General features: G+C 37.4%; 1 protein-coding gene across 1 annotated transcript in view; it reads left to right on the plus strand.

Moving 5' to 3' along the window:
* Window positions 1–5,310: 5,310 nt before the first annotated feature.
* Window positions 5,311–16,450, plus strand: part of LOC131901209 (POTE ankyrin domain family member A-like) — a gene marked incomplete at its 3' end in the record, with an annotated part of 40,635 nt that continues 29,495 nt past the window's right edge. Inside the window, exons 1-6 of the mRNA XM_059252438.1 lie at window positions 5,311–5,561; window positions 7,590–7,704; window positions 7,863–8,036; window positions 12,104–12,210; window positions 13,054–13,191; window positions 15,156–15,214. Coding sequence (XP_059108421.1) covers window positions 5,311–5,561; window positions 7,590–7,704; window positions 7,863–8,036; window positions 12,104–12,210; window positions 13,054–13,191; window positions 15,156–15,214 — 844 coding nt within the window. The remainder of the gene's footprint in view (window positions 5,562–7,589; window positions 7,705–7,862; window positions 8,037–12,103; window positions 12,211–13,053; window positions 13,192–15,155; window positions 15,215–16,450) is intronic.

Consider the following 16,450-nt stretch of genomic DNA (forward strand, 5'->3'; position numbering starts at 1 on the left):
TCACTATAGATAATACAAATCCACTTTCAAATAGCACCAGGATATTTTCTTGAGAGCATAATTTTTTCACATAAAAATCTTCCTAGTCCTTTTGTTTTGTGATGCAGCCATTTCCTTTTTCAATTTTAAGTACAGACCTAAGCATATGTGCATGCATACTTACATTCCTTTTATTATTGTGCATAAACATGTATCATAGCTAAGAATAAAAACAAGTACTTATTTTACCTTCATGCACTCTACATTTCTGTCCTGTGTAGGTTCACATGTGTACAGCGTTGAGGAGGCCAGAAGAGAACATCAGATCCACTGGAGCTGGGGTCACAGTGGTTGTGAGCCACCATGTGGGTGTTTGGATTTAAACTCTAGTCCTCACCAAGGACAGCTGGTGCCCCTAACCATGAAGCCATCTTTGCAGCATGACAATCTGCATTTCTGACCTACATCCTTTTTGTTTTTTCCTAACAAATTTTTAAATAAAGTTTTCAATTTATTCTTGGAACACTTCATACACATACATAATATATCTTAATGTTACTCCCTTCATTTCTTCCCTTCAATTCCTGCCCTCTCTTGGACCCACCAACCTGTCTCCTTCTAAACTGCCTGTCTACTTTTTATGTTTAATATAGTAATAGCCTCTGTGGTGGCTTGCATAAAATGACCCGCATAGGTCCATAGTGAGTAGCACTATTAGGAGGTATGATCTTGTTAGAGTAGATGTGGCCTTGTTGGAGGAAGTGTGTCACTGGGGATGGGCTTTGAGGTTTCAGAAGCTCAAGCCAGGTCTAGTGGCTCACTCTCTCTTCCTGCTGCCTGCCAATCCAGATATAGAGCTGGATTGGCTCCTTCTCCAAACTCTTGGCTCCTTCTCCAGCACCATGTCTGCCTGCACACCACCATGCTTCCAGCCATGATGGCAATGGACTGAACCTCTGAACTGTAAGCCAGCCTCAATTAAAGAGTTGCCTTCTGTGGTCACGGTGTCTCTCCATGGCAACAGAAACCCTAACTAAGACAGCCTGCCAGGACCACTCAGTGCTGACATATGGGCATGGTCGTCGGGCTGTCCACTGGGCAGGAGAACTAGTGAAGAAATGACCCTCCCTCCCTGGGCAGCCATCACCTGCTGAGAACTCCACAACTAAGGATGGCTCTCTAAACAATTCAATGGACACTTCTTACATGGCAGGCTACTGGGAACAAACTTTCAGGGTTTGTTTTTGTTGTTGTTGTTGTTTTCATTTGCTTGTTTGGGGTCTGAGAAAGCCCTACTTTTTTCATTAGGAGGGACAGTCTGGCTGGCGAATTCACTCACGTTGTGTATCCTCCTTCCTGTCTTTCTCCTGTGTTTGTAAGGAGATCTTGGAGAAAATTCTTTTCCTTGTTCTTTCATATGTGAGGCATTCTTGTTTCCTCGGGGTTATTGCTGGATGTTTCCTCTTTTATATTTTAATTTCTAGAATATGATTTTTTTTCTTACTATATAGCCAGGATTTCCTTTTAAGTCTCCAATCATCACCCACACTCCCAACTTCCGGGATCCGTGGTTCAGTGTCTGAAGCAAACCAGCTCTAAATACTTCCTTTCTTTTGGGTTCTTTTTTGTCTTCTGATATTCTGATTACATAAAAACTGCACACTGTTCAGTTGCCCACAGTTCTTGAATATTCTGTTCCCTTTCCTGATAATCACATCTGGTTCTATTGTGGTTTAGATTTATTTATTTTCTCAGGCTCTCTTCACCATGTTATGTCTACCAAGGAGCATGTCAGATGCCTTCCCAGTTGGTAGAGCATTTTATTCCACAGAGGACAAAGTGTTTATTTCATCTTATGTAGTGTAGTCCATTTTCTTGGAAATCAGGGCATGAACTCAGAGCAGAAACTAATGACTAAAGATTTTGCTGGATATAGTAATCTGGGCTGGCATCTGTGGTCTCTTATACTCTGTAGCACCTGTGCTCAGGTTCTTCTGACTTAAGAGTTTTCATTAAGAAGCCAGGTTTATATTCTAATGGGTCTTCCTTAATCTGATACTTGTTTTTTCCCTTGCAGCTTTTAATATTTTTTCATTATACTATATTTTTAGTGTTTTTATTAAATTTGATTTAATTATTCTTACATATATACAGAAAATATGTAGATGCAACTTGCTGTGTCCATTATGCATTGCTTATATGTATATGTTTTAGGTCTAAATACATGGTATTGGATAAACTATCAGGGTGCACATCTCTGGAAAAACTAATTTTTTCTCATTAGTCATGAAACATTTCTTAAACAACATGTAGCGATGATTCTGCATGAGATTTTCCTCATCCAAAATAGCACATCAATGATATTTTCATTGCTCAGGTCTTGTTTAAGAAGCCATAGTGCTGAGACTTCATGGACATAGCTTCCCTGTCATAGCTGGAAGACATAATCCTTTAGCAGATTTCTGGATACTCCAACCCTTATCTTTCCACCTCTTTTCTAGCTATGTTCACTGAAATGCAGGTGTAGGAGTTGTGTTGTAGATGTTTCAAGTGGGGCTATGTAAACATGTAAATGAGGCTGCAATTTATGAATACTCCATCTCCTTATACATCAGTGTGTACCGACCTATAAAGAGCTATTTATTACACATTAAATACACCTTTCTTTCTCTAGGTGAAAATTCATCATAAAGTTTCTCCCACAAAATAGAAAGTTTTCTAATTTGTTTCATCTCTGTTATTGCACTTGAGAAATATATTCTCCTTTCCACCAAATCAAGTCATCACAAGTAGATATAGAGAATGTATACACATAAGGGGGATCTGTTTCTCCTAGGTTAGTAATGCATAATACAAATTGTTGTCTAATGGAAAGGGGCTGGGAATCAAGGTGGGCATATTATTATATTAAGGCATTAATAAATGCACATTCTTACCCACCTGTATAATAACTGCATTTTATAAATTCTAAACTAAAGTATTTTTAATAAAATACACATAGAACTATAATGAGCAATAGAAATAACTACCTGTAAAATGGAATACTGCTGAATTATTCATTATAGACTTTCTCTCATGTATTTAAAGAATGCCAAATCCTTACAACTTCTGTTAAGGAATCAACTCTAAGTCTTCTTGCAGAAAGGAATTTGGTTGATAATCATGTATGGGTAGTATGTGCTTGAAAAAAGATCTCTTTGTTCTGGATAAGCAATATTCAAATATAATTTTCTCAAATTGAATGTACAGTTCTTCCTTACTTTCTTCTGTATAAAAAACAGAAGAGAACCTAAGATCTTGTCCATAACACTTACATACCTATACTGAGTCAGAGGCCATATGAACTTGTAAAATAGAATTTGCTTGTTGTAGAAGAAATGTTGATGATATAAACTTTCATTGTGGATTGGAGGAATTAGCCACTTTTTCACCCAGCTACATAATTTAAATGCTCTGATATGCATTTTACATAACTTTACCAGCATGTCAAAATTGTACAGTAGTGACGATGTGCTTACAGAACACAACGATAACATAAACAGCTGAATATATAAGAAAAAGAACACAGATTGTGCATGTGAAACTCAGGCAAAAGAATTTGAAAACGACTTCACTCTCTGCATGGACATCTCTATGCAATAAGTATAGAAACTTTAAAATGCATCAGCAATAGAGAGAATCAAGCAGAAGAACATCAGGGCTGGGAATAAAGGTGGGCATACTATTATATTAAGGCATTAATAAATTAAATGTAATTGACACATTATTCAAGATCTCTGGGATGCTGCTATTCAGATATTGTACTCGTTAATTTTCTGTTTCTGTGATAAAACACCATGACCAGAAGCATCTTACAGAATGAAGAGTGTATTTGGGCTTCCAGATCCAAAGGCATAGGAGTCTATCATGGTGGGGAGACTTAGCACAAATGGCTCACATGGGGGCAGGAAAAGGAAGCTTAGGGGTTCCATCTCAACCACACTCAGGAAGCAGAGAGCAAACACAAGGGCAGAGACTATGACCATTCAAGGCCTGTCTCCAGGGATAGATGTCATCTATTAAGGCTCCATCTCCCAGATGTTCCACATCCCCCAATTAGTACCACCATCTGGGACCAAGTGTTCAATTATCTAAACCTGTGGGGGACATTCTTGTTCAAAAACACCTCAGAGACTAAATATAAATATCTGGTATTGCAGATAGAGTGGAGATAATCAGAGCATAAAAATCAAGTTCTGTGAAACAATAGCAGAAATTTCCTCATATCTAAGGAAATTTATGAACCAGCTCTAGAGAAGACATTTAGAACCACAACAGCCATGGCTGGATAATAACTTCTCCACATTGTATTGTAAAGACATTAAGCAGGGAAGAGGAGCTTGGACCTGCCTCATCTGAACATACCAGGTTCTACTGACTCCCCAGGGGAGACTTTGCTTTGGAGGAGGTGGGAATGGGAGAGGGGGTTGTGAGGGAAGGCTCGGGGAGTGGGAGGAGGGAGGACAGGGGAATCCCTGGTGGATATGGATATGTAAAATGAATAGAAAAATCTCTTAATGAAAGAAAGAAAGAAAGAAAGAAAGAAAGAAAGAAAGAAAGAAAGAAAGAAAGAAAGAAAGAAAGAAAGAATTTGCCATTTTTGAGGAGGTTCTCACTATGCAGCTCTGGCTCACTTGTCCAGGCTGACCTCAAACTCACAGAAATCCATTTGTCTCTGTCTCCTGCCAAGGACTGGGATTAAAGGTGTGTACCATCACTCCCAAGCACACAAAAATCGTTATTTTACAGCTTTTCACCTCACTGAAAATTGCAAAAACACAGAACCAAAAACACCAGAGAGAAGTTTCAAGAAATTCCATGTCCTTACGAAAGCAATCCATCCATGACTTCTTAGTAAAAATGTAAATAAAAACAAGCCACAAACCCAAGAAGAAATTTTATAATGAATAATTGCAGTCCCAAAAGAAAAGAAGCACCAAGCAAGATTACAGTGGGGAGGAAAGGATCCACCAAACCTGAGGAAGAGATTGAGGATATGTGCATACGAGTGCAGGAGACCGCCACATTTACATTACACATGCGCAGTGAGCACCATTTGCTCCATAAACTGTCAGTTATGCCTGAGGAAGAACGAGCATGCTTTTGTTTACCAGTGTTGCTTAGCAACGACTGTTCTATAACTGCATGCTTCGGTTTGACTGGTCAAACCGTAGCCTCGCACTTGTGAGAGTCGCAGGGTTAGGCTCTCTGGTTGTTAGACGGTCAGTGGTTAAAAGTTCATCATTTCATAAAATTACTTAGTGTTGAGTTGATAGAAAGGTGGTCACAGCTATGCTGTCCACCCTGAGGAAGCTCTTCTGCTTTAAGAAGGAGCCGAAAACCCCCTTGGGGTTTTGTGATGGCCCAAGCAGGGCAAAGGGATACTTGTCCTGCTTTCACTGTGGAACTAAAGACAGGTACCGCCAGCCTTATGACCCTGAAAACCAATTTCATGAGGCAGTATGCATGGGAAAGCTCAAAGTGGTGGTGCGACTCCTCAGGAAGAACCAATTTCATGTGAATGATGAGGATGAAGGGAAACGGTAAGAACACTTGGAAGATAAGGATGAGGGGCCTTGAGGAAATCGGGTGATGGGAGAAGCCTACCTTTCCTAGCTCTATTGAGGGCAATAGGGGTGAGGAGAGACCAGCTGTGCTTTCTGGACTACAGTCTCCTTGGTACCCGTGATCACACAGGTCCAGTGTCCAGATCTTCTTCTGGAGAAGGAGAACCATAAGACCAAAGCTCCAGCAGGTTTACTGTCACCCCGTAATTCCCCTATGGAGCATTTTCTTATGGAGCATCGAATACACAATAGAATAATCTAACAAGCTATAAAGAAATGGGAATTAATTTCAATGTACCTAATAAACACAATGCTGTGTAAACTGTAGAAACTACAGAGATCAAGTAGTGTTCCTCATAATGTCTTCCTCCCACCTAAAATCACCCAAAAACATTCAATATGGATCTTTTATCTGTGTGTACTAACATTTATATTCCTCACTGAAAATAACAGAAATAATCTAAACTTGACAGATGGGTGTGTGCTCCTCTTCCTGCTGCTCCTTCATTTTCTTGTTGTTTCTCACTAGTTTCCTGGGGATATCACCCTCCCATCTCCGTAAATTTCTCTTAAGTTCCTTCACTCATTACTTCATATGTTTCTGAAAGTTTATTCAGTGCGGCCTTGATCAACCACCATTTTAATAACACAATGTGCTGACAAGCTCCAAGTTCCCTGAAAGTTACTTCTGACATCTTTACCTACTTCTGATAGAGTTGAATGGAACTTGCAGTGAATTTCATGATTTACAAATCAACAAACTATCTTGCTTTCCCAATTTTGGGTTTACTCGAGGTGGCCCACAGTGTCCTAAATCTCCCTCGTGAAATTGATATTAGATACTGACGTTAGACATAGCATACATCTAATTTCTCTGTATGCTATGAATTTAACTATTATCAAAAATGGGCATTCTTATGTATTTGACTTGAAGTTCCATACTTACTTCCTTTGAATTAAAGTTCCTTAAAAATCAAAGCCAAGTTTGCTGTGCATTTAGATTTTGCTGTTGATAATTTTCAGTTTTTATCAATAGTACATTTCATAGCTTTCTTTAAAAAATCCAGTAAAAGTCTAGAAATGTTTTATATTTATGGATATGTATATATGTATGTATATGTATATCACATTATATATCACATTTCACTTAGTAGAGACACCATGCATGGCACAATGACATGCTATCTTATGTATTAAGAATTGTCTTTAAGTTTTGGCAGTCACTGTTGTACATTATGAAATGTAAATGACATTTCAATTTTAGCTGAGTTAAAATACGTGAAAAACCAAATCTCAAGCTCAGTGGTGTGTCATATCTACAATCCAAGCTCTTTGCAGGCTGAGGCAGCAGAAGCATAAGTTTATTGCAGAACTTGTCTCAAGTTTTGAAGAGATATCCTTAGACTCTAAAATTTATACTCCTTAATATATTTACAAAATAGAGATAATGGAACTAACATTGACTTGAAATATGTTTATTATAGTGTTAACATTCATAACTTAAGTACCGAAAAGATTGTTAAGTTGTTGTTGAAGAATATTTTCTGAATAGTTGCAAAGAATCTAATTGAGTCATCCAAATTTGATAGAAGTATTCCTTTTAACACCCATTTTCTGGACAAGAATTCACAACACAGGAAGGCTGAGAAGTAGTTGGTTGATGGTAGTGTCTAGAGTAGGATTCAAACTGAAAATGAGTTCACCCAATAGTCATGTTCTTTTTGCTCAAATAGGCTGCTCTTTACTACGTAGTTCACTAATAGAGCACTTATCTAGGCTGCAACAGCTGTGTGTATTATTCACACTGCGATAAATGGTAGTTGCAATAAATTTTTAAATACAGTAAATTATAAGAGCAAATAAAAATAAATTTTGAATGAAGTTAAATATTTTTATGGGTCTATGGACTTAAATACTATATAATATTTATAAATGCCAGAGTGATTGTGTATGTTGATAATAGTGCCTTACAGTTTTCCTTCAAAATGTCTCTCATTCCCACAGAACTGCGCTCCACTTTGCATGCTTCTATGGCCATATCAATCTGGTTTGTTTACTGTTATTTAAGGACTGTGAGATTAATGCCCTTGACAATCAAATGTCCACACCACTAATGAAGGTATTTCAAAGACTTCAATTTCAGTAATTAAGTTGATCTAAGTGTTTAGAATGAAAGTAAAATTAAAATCACTTAAATATAAATCATGGTGAAAGCTGGGGGAAGTTTCTTGTGTGTTCTTTAAATTGACAGTGTTTTCCTGGTAACGATATCCACAGGCTGTACAAAGCTGGGAGACAGAGATCGTGTCTGTCCTACTTGATCATGGAGCAGATCCCAATATTAAAGATTGCAATGGAGAAGCAGCAATCCACCATGCAGTGTATGTAGACAGGCCAGATATTGCCAGCAGTCTTCTTGAATTTGGGGGAAACATTGAAGATACTACAAAGGTAAAAATTTTCTAAATTGAATCCCCAAGTATTTGAAAACTATATGCTTTAACAGTTGTCATATCTTGGTCCAATTTTTTCACGTTTAGAAGTTGAAGTATTACTTGACTGGCACTTTGAAATAACTTGATCGGTATCCATCTAAGTATTGATATGTTGTTATAGTTTGTTTTTTACCCCATTGAGTCCAATTCGTGCTGCCCACATACTCTTGGGTATGTGACCATCCACTGGAGCATGATCAGTCCACCCAGGCCACACCTTTAAATGAAAATGACTATCCAGTCCTAGCAGCTATAACTGTCAAGAAGTTCTCAGCTCAGAGCAGAACTTCATGCTAAATTCTTGCTTGCATAATGACATTTTGTGTCACTTGAGCTTCCAACCATCTTCTGAATGTTTTCACGGTGACTGTGATGTCATATGAACATCTACGCTGGTGTGCCCATGAGACACTTTGCTTTTGGTCATCCAGTGGACCTGGCTCTTACAAGCTTTAACCTGATCTTCTACAGTGACCCCAGAGACTTGAGAGGAGGTTTATATCAATAAGGTTAGAAAGATGGGTGGGTACAGAAGAGGGGTGCATTTGGAAAATAGTGAAAGGGAAGGGGTGAATATGATTAAATTGCACTGAATATAGCTCTCAAAATTATTTCCAAAGGGGGAGAAGTAAATGTTAATTTATTGAAATCAACATTAGAGAATTTAGCTTACTTTTATGGAGCCATGGAAAATATTTATAAAAATAGATAATGGACTAAAAGGATTATTTGACTTACATTTCCAAGTTACTGTGTATTACTGGGCAAAGCACAGAATCAGGATCTTGAGAAAGCTGTTGACATATCATCTATCCTCAAGAGAGGGAGAAATGAATGAGTCCAGGATGCCTGTTTGCTTACTCTGCAGCTATCTCTGTAAAGTCTTACACAGCCATGTTCTGAAACAAGGCTGTGGTGCCACCCACCAGGGGCTGGGTTCTCTTCATTGGTTAGCCATCAAGATAACTTCCTATAGGCAGCTGGATATAGCTTTGTCTGTGGTATCAGGAACTTGTAATCCTTCCTTCCTCCTCATATCTCCACAGAAACAGAATCAGTGGCCTCTTGAAAAACTCAGAATAGTACGTGTACCCCAAAACTGCCTACATACCAATATCACACCCATCAAATATCCAATTCCAAAAGCTTCAACACCTACCCAAAATATTGACAAGCTGTGCTGGGATATAAATCACTTCAGGCTGTGGGTGATACTTCACCTTCAAAATGCTATCACAGACTGAATATTTGCAACTGAAGCATGGTACATTGCACTACAAGCACTTGATTTCCACACATCCATTAGTATGCATGCAGCAGAGGTTAAAATTTTAGTAAACAAACCCAAGGGCTATGGAACAGCGCAGTCCATTCATAACCTCCATTTTCTCCAGGAATGCAGTGCATGCTCAATCTCTAAGAGAATTTTAAAAACTATGCTTCATCCTGACTATAACAAATCAAATCATTTTGCTTTTGAGCCCCTATGATGGAATGGTTCCCTGCAGGTACTTCCACAATCCAACCTCCAAGTGTGTTCTATTTGCTAACAAATCCCATTTCACCTGCTTTGCCGATACAGGTGTTTCAGTCTACTAGCCTTATTTCTTAGTGTTTGATATAAATTTAGGATGTCTGAAGATTCCTTTTCTCCCTTGGCAGTTTGCAGAGCACCACAGGAAGCTAGTACTTGGATAGGAATCACTGGGTTAGTTCCAGCTTTATTCCTGCTAGTCTTTTCTCCAAAGGATTTGGTGTCTTTTGTAGCAAGATCTTACACTTAAGTGACTGGAGGCATCCAAGAGCACTGGCAGTAGCTCATACTGTTTGGGAAATCTCTAGAACTCCCAAAAAGTCTAGGGAATTTTTGCCTGCCTGGCACTGTGTATTTTGTTAGCTGTGGAGTTGGGCAAGGCTTTTCCACCCCTTGTTGCATAACTTCATGTAAATTACAATACATCGTCTTAATCTCACTGATATTGATAATCCTAAAATCATCATAGACTTCCAATATTAATTTTTTAGATAGGGTTTCACTATGTAGCCCAGACTCTCCTAGAAATCACGATCCTCCTGCAATAATACCCTGCACTCTATTAATGGGATTACAGTTGTGCCTTCATTTCTGAATTCTAATGTTTAAAATACTTTTAAATTATTGCTCTATTTTGATTCCTGCTTAGGTTGTTTTCTAAGCAAAATATAAACCAGAAAGAAAGCAATGCCTTGCCCATCTCTAAAACTTCCATTACACAGATCTGTATGCACTAGCTATAGTACAGTACAGTCACTCAGTAAATTGGAGTTAGATGCAATGATGATTAAAATGCAGCAAATACAGAGTATAACAGAGATCCACAACTAGTGAAAATGCAAAGACCAAAGGACCATGGGTGCCTACCACAATCCTATATCTACAATACAATGCCCACACTTAAGTTTCAGGTGACACTGAGAAAGAAAGTTCTAAACAAAAAAACAAACAAAAAACTCTGAGTTCCAGTGACCAGGATGACTGTTGCAGAAAAGTGTCTTCTAGATACAAAAGGGATAATTCATCTATGAAATCTTAATAATATGGTTGCCTAAATAAGACATGCACAAGGAAAACACCAGTTGACATGCAAACACTTGATAGGGGAAACTTCAAAACTACACTCGTAAATAAAGAGTTGCCAATTATCCATAACTGCTGAGAGTAGAATTCAATTTTCTCCAGGGATACACTCTAAACTCCTCAATAGTTTATCTAACCACAGTGGCCATGCTTAAACACACACACTTACACACATGCACATGCACACACATGGACACACAGACACACACAGACACACACACAAACCAACACACATACAGGAAGAGAGAGAGACAGAGGGGGAGGGAAAGAGAAAAGGAGAGGCAGAGACATAAAAAAGAGGCACACAGAGAGTCTGCTCACATTACATGGAACCAGTAGGTTGTACATAATACACATGTGTGTGTGACAGTAATAAAAAACAGGTCCTGAATTTCAGAGGGAGTTAGGGGGAGTTGGAGGAGTGAGGGTGTAGAAACTATGTAAATACAGATCTCATGTAGGAAATTGTCTAAAAATAATATAAATAAAAACATTTAAAAAATGTACTGGATTTTCTAAACACTAAGACAGTTTTCAACTTGTAACAGGACAGAATACATTTCAATGTAAGCAATCAAAGATTCTTTGAGTTGGGCGGTGGTGGCACACGCCTTTAATTCCAGCACTCGGGAGGCAGAGACAGGCGGATCTTTGTGAGTTCAAAAAAAAAAAAAAAGATTCTTTGATTTCTTACTCATTTTGAGGTCATTTCTTTGGTGACCTGTTCAGAGCAAGAGGCAGACATTGTTACCCTTGGCCCTTCCTGAATGGAGAATCACGAAGAGCTTCCTCTGTGTCCTCAGCAAATACCACATCATTACAATACTCTGAGAATTGTGCCTGTGAAACAACTTCTGCTGTTGCTGATATTTGCCCCACAGAAGATTTGCCAAACAATACTTCAGAAATCAGGTTTTAAATACTGGACAATTCCATAGTTTTGTCATCGTCCTTAATTGAATTTTTCTGTTGGGAAATGCTACATCTGCCACATAACTGTCTTTAGAAATACAGGAGAATTTCTGACATAGAAAAGACAATTTTGCTCATCCATGCAACTTAGGATCTAACGCCTTTGCCACTGTGTGTCGGTGTGTGTCTCTTCAGATAAACTCTGAGGGGAGAGTGCCATGGCTTCAAAGTACCATGACAACTTCTGTGACAGGGACCACAGGTCCATGGGTGTCACATGAGTTCTGTAATGGACTAGAGGACTTTGTGAAAACTGCAGCCATGGTTAGAATATTGCAATCTTGAGGATCGTTAGAAGGTGCATTAGGCTAATAAGGAAAAGTCTACTGCGGTCAAGTCTATGGTAAACATTACAATCACAGGGCTACATATATGATTTTCAGTTTAGTTGTGAAATATGCGGTATTGTGAATGATTAATTGATATCATTACAGGATGGGTTGACCCCTCTGCTGCTAGCACTCCGAGAAAGGAAACACCGCATGGCAGCATACCTAATCACACACGGTGCGAATCTTCACGTATGTGATAAATATCAAAGGTACTACACTTTGCATTTTTAAAACACTACTTGTGTTGAAAATAGTCTAGAATAGTAAAAATCATTCATTTCAAATGTGTTATGGGAATAGATTAGAAAAAGTCAATAAAACATCAGTTACATATCTAAAAAATATCTATTACATGAAATGGTTATGCCAAAGAATGATAGTCAGGTTCATATTCCCTTTCATAATGAGAGGATTTTATTTTGATTTTTATTTTGACTGCCATATGATCTTATATGAGTTGATAGCATTTATCTTAGGTTTTACATTTACAGTGTCAGTTCCAAAGTTTTCAAGTTTGCAATCACACAACCTTGTGAACACCCTTTAATCTTCAAATACTTTTGGTGGTGTGCAGAGAAGGATGATACATGAATGGTAGTTGTAAACTTACATATATGGCATGATATTAGTATCAGGAATTGAAAACATTCATTTTTAACATTAAAATTATTTGATAACATTATTACTATCATTTTACACAAATTGCAATTCCATATTTAACAGTGAATTATATTATAATAGAATAGGAAGGAAATGGTGTTCTTTTTCATATAAAGCTTTCTGTACTTCTGGTCAATTTTCTCTAAACAGTTATTCACCATAAACAATTTAAAATACAAATTCTACTCTATAAAGTATCATAGTGGGCTAAGAAGTTTTCTGCTTGTTTTCTAGTTTTAGCCTTGGACATATTTTAGGAATCTGAACTGTGCTTTCAGGATGCTTAAGGCTACTTAGTTAATGGGCAATTCTACACACAAAGGCCTTATACTTATATGGTAAAATGTATACAGTTCACCATTTAAGTAATTGAATTGCCTCTGTCATTCTAGAACAACACTCATGTATGCAGTTAGATGGGATTGTGAAAATATTGTTGAAATTTTACTGAAGAAAGGTGTTGATCACCAGTTAAAGGACACATTTGGATGGAGTGCTCTTTATTATGCCATTGTGGGGAAACGCAAAACGTAAGTACAGAAGTTAAAATGCTAATTGAAACTAAATTTAGACATGAAATATTTACCAATGTAGTATTTTAACCAAGCGTGACTTCATTATTTAAATGCTTTTGGAATGGAAGCATTTTAGTCAACTCTACTTGCCATGAGACAAGCAAAGGGATAGATTTGTCAGAATAGCAACGGGTGTGCAAGAGTCTTAATCTCAAGACTGATCTATGATGATGCTGAGAATCACACTCAGGAACTTGAATGTATGAGGCGTTTATTTTACCACTCAACTTCATGGCTAAAGTCTCTTTGGGAAGCTTTAATATCTTTGTCTTTCAAGATCCCAGCATGCTCTGGTCATTCCAAAAATAAAGCAATGCATGGCACAGAATTTTAGTTTTTGAGTTACTTCTTTGAATCTAAACATGTGTAGTTTGACAGAAAATCTTGACACTTCTCTTCCAAATATTTCATCCAACTTATTACCTGAATGCTCAACAGTCTAACATGCTCCCTCAGTCCAAGAAAGTAAAAACTCCTACATATATCAGATAGATATGGCATACATGAGGAAAACTTAGGAAGCATTTATTCATGGGGATTTAATGTGATTACACCTGTCTTTTAGTCCAGTGTTAAATAAACTTGATTATCAGGTTGTACCTACTGATCTGTATCTTTATCATAATAGTTATGGAGCCATGAGAAAAGGGTAGTTGAAAATTCAACTATGTGCTTGAAAATTCAAATTTTCTCCTAATATAACAGTGTTCTCTGGCAGCTAAAACTCTTAAGATTTCTCCAAAGCTGTTGCTAGGCATCTGAACCTTATCACTTATTCAAAGCATTCCAGTATCCTAGAAGACAATCATGGCAAGATACCTTGGAGGAGTCTCTCTTTTCAGCCATCAAATGGGTTTGCAGATATACTAAATTATCACATGAATCCAAGCACTTGCAGAAAGAGGCCAGAGCTTTCTTTCTTTCATAGTAATCTGTAGGCAAGGGTTCCTTTGTATCATCCTCTGTAGCACAATCTGTGTTTGTGACAGATCTCTAGCACCTTTCCCAGGGAAGATGACAGAAAGTGATTGGCCTACTAAGTGCTTTTTCTGTGTAAAGGAACATTTTTCAAGATACTTGAATCTTTACCTCAAGATTTCAGGATATTTCACAACTCTGCCTCAGAAGGAAGACACTGAATACAATTCTGTGAATCTAAATTATATTCACTGTATTCAGTATTTAAGCCCCATCACAGCCCATGAGTATACTTATAACATGTATAAAAAATGATTTTTGTCTTCCATGTAGGTAGATGGTAAGCACGCGATTCAGGATCATTATGACAAAACTCAGATCATTGTTTCCTTCTTGGCTAAAGGAAGACCAGAAATAGAGCAACCTATGTCTTGGAATTCATTAGTGTTCTCACCATAGGCTTACTCTTTATTTCAGTAATATCAAATTCTGAATTCTGTAGCATTTGATAATAGGTCCATTCATGAATTACAGAGTGCTTTCATTTAGGATTCTAATCAGATCAAGACTGAGAAGCAAGTTAGATACTGCTTTACTATTTCTGTGCCTGTTTTTAGGTGGTGAAATTTTCATAGCAAACTGTTAAACTAAAGTAGGGAAATCCTGAGTTTTGGAAACTTAAGTTGGAGCCTAAGGAAACACTTTCCCAGAGCAAGAATACTTAGGACTCCTTCCTATATTAGGGCACTTTCTATCCTGTCAAGATAATCTGGATGATTTGAACCATAGTAAATCTACACCATTTCACTCTGTTCTTTCTTTCTAAAATGAGACACTTTGTAAAATCTTTTAGAACTAATAAATTTGAAGGGTATGCCCAGATGACTTGATGGAATCTTATATTGTCTTTGAAATATCTTAAATATTTAATATATTGATAAATGGTTTTCCATCCATATTAAAATAATAACGTTGTTTACCACCATTTCCATACTTGGCAGAAAAATGGTGATTATTCAGCACGACTTACTCCTCTCGAGACAAGAAAATACCTTCACACGTAAGTCTTTTGAAGTTTCCTTCTCTGTAGCCCTTCTTTAGATTAAAAATGTTGCATTTAGAATTTTTCAATTCTCTGTAATTAGATATTATTTGGGTATATACCCAAGAATGGTGTAGCTGGATCTTGAGGTAGATCCATAACCAGCTTCTTAAATAATGGCCAAACAGATTTCCATAGTAGTTATGTGTTTGTACTGCCCTTACCTTTGGGCAAGTGGATGAGTGTTCCCCTTCCCCTTCCCCCGCAAAGAGCAGTTTTTATTTTTAAAATTCATTTAAATTATGATAGAATTAATATCCTTTCCCCCTTTACATTCCTCTCTCCAGCTCCTCCTAGGCAGTTTTAAAAACCAAGTGTCTATTGACGGCTGAATTGTTTAAGAAATTAGTTGTATGAAACTGCTTTGTTAAAAAGTTTCTCAGTTTTGCACCGGAATTACACACTTGCATGTAAAAATATTTTTTAAATTACCATACTGTGGTGAGATGCCAGCCTCTCCCCAGCCCACAGCACATTTTAGTTTACTTCATACATTTCTTTTTCTAAAAATGTTGACATAGTGCCTATTTCATTAATAGTTCACTACACTGTATTGTAATTCATTTTATTTGTTTATTTTATTTCATGTGTGAGTGTTTGCCTGCATGTACACCAGGCATGTGCACCATGTTCATGTCTGGTGCTTGTGGGAGAGAGAAGATGGTGTTGTATTCTTTGGAACTGGAGTGACAGGTGATTGTAAAATACCACATAGGTTCTGAGAACAGAACACAGGTCCTCTTGAAGAGCAAAGCATGCTGTTAACTTCTAAGTTGTCTTCTTAGCTACCCACACACATTATTAAAAAAAACACATTATTTTCTCACAGTAAAAATGAATGCATTGCAGTAAGTGAACATAATTACTTTGTTATACATATCATAGAAAACATGATTTGTATGGCTAAACAAGACACAATATTCAATCCTTTTGTGATTTCCTTTCCTCTGTTTGTTATTAAAAGAATGTTTTCTTTTCTATAGATTTTAACTAAAGTACAATTAGATCACTTTCCCACTTCCCTTTCTTCCCTCCAGCACTCTCCCCATGCTCCCGCTTCTTCCATGTCCCCGCAGGTCTCAAATTGATAGTCTCTTCTTCCCTTATAATTACTCTTCAACGCACACATTCACACACAGAGACACAAATGTGTAACTACAACCTACTGAGTTCAGTTTTCTTGTTTGTAGTTAC

The sequence above is a fragment of the Peromyscus eremicus genome, unplaced genomic scaffold (assembly GCF_949786415.1).
Source record: "Peromyscus eremicus unplaced genomic scaffold, PerEre_H2_v1 PerEre#2#unplaced_57, whole genome shotgun sequence".
Classification (NCBI taxonomy): Eukaryota; Metazoa; Chordata; class Mammalia; order Rodentia; family Cricetidae; genus Peromyscus; species Peromyscus eremicus.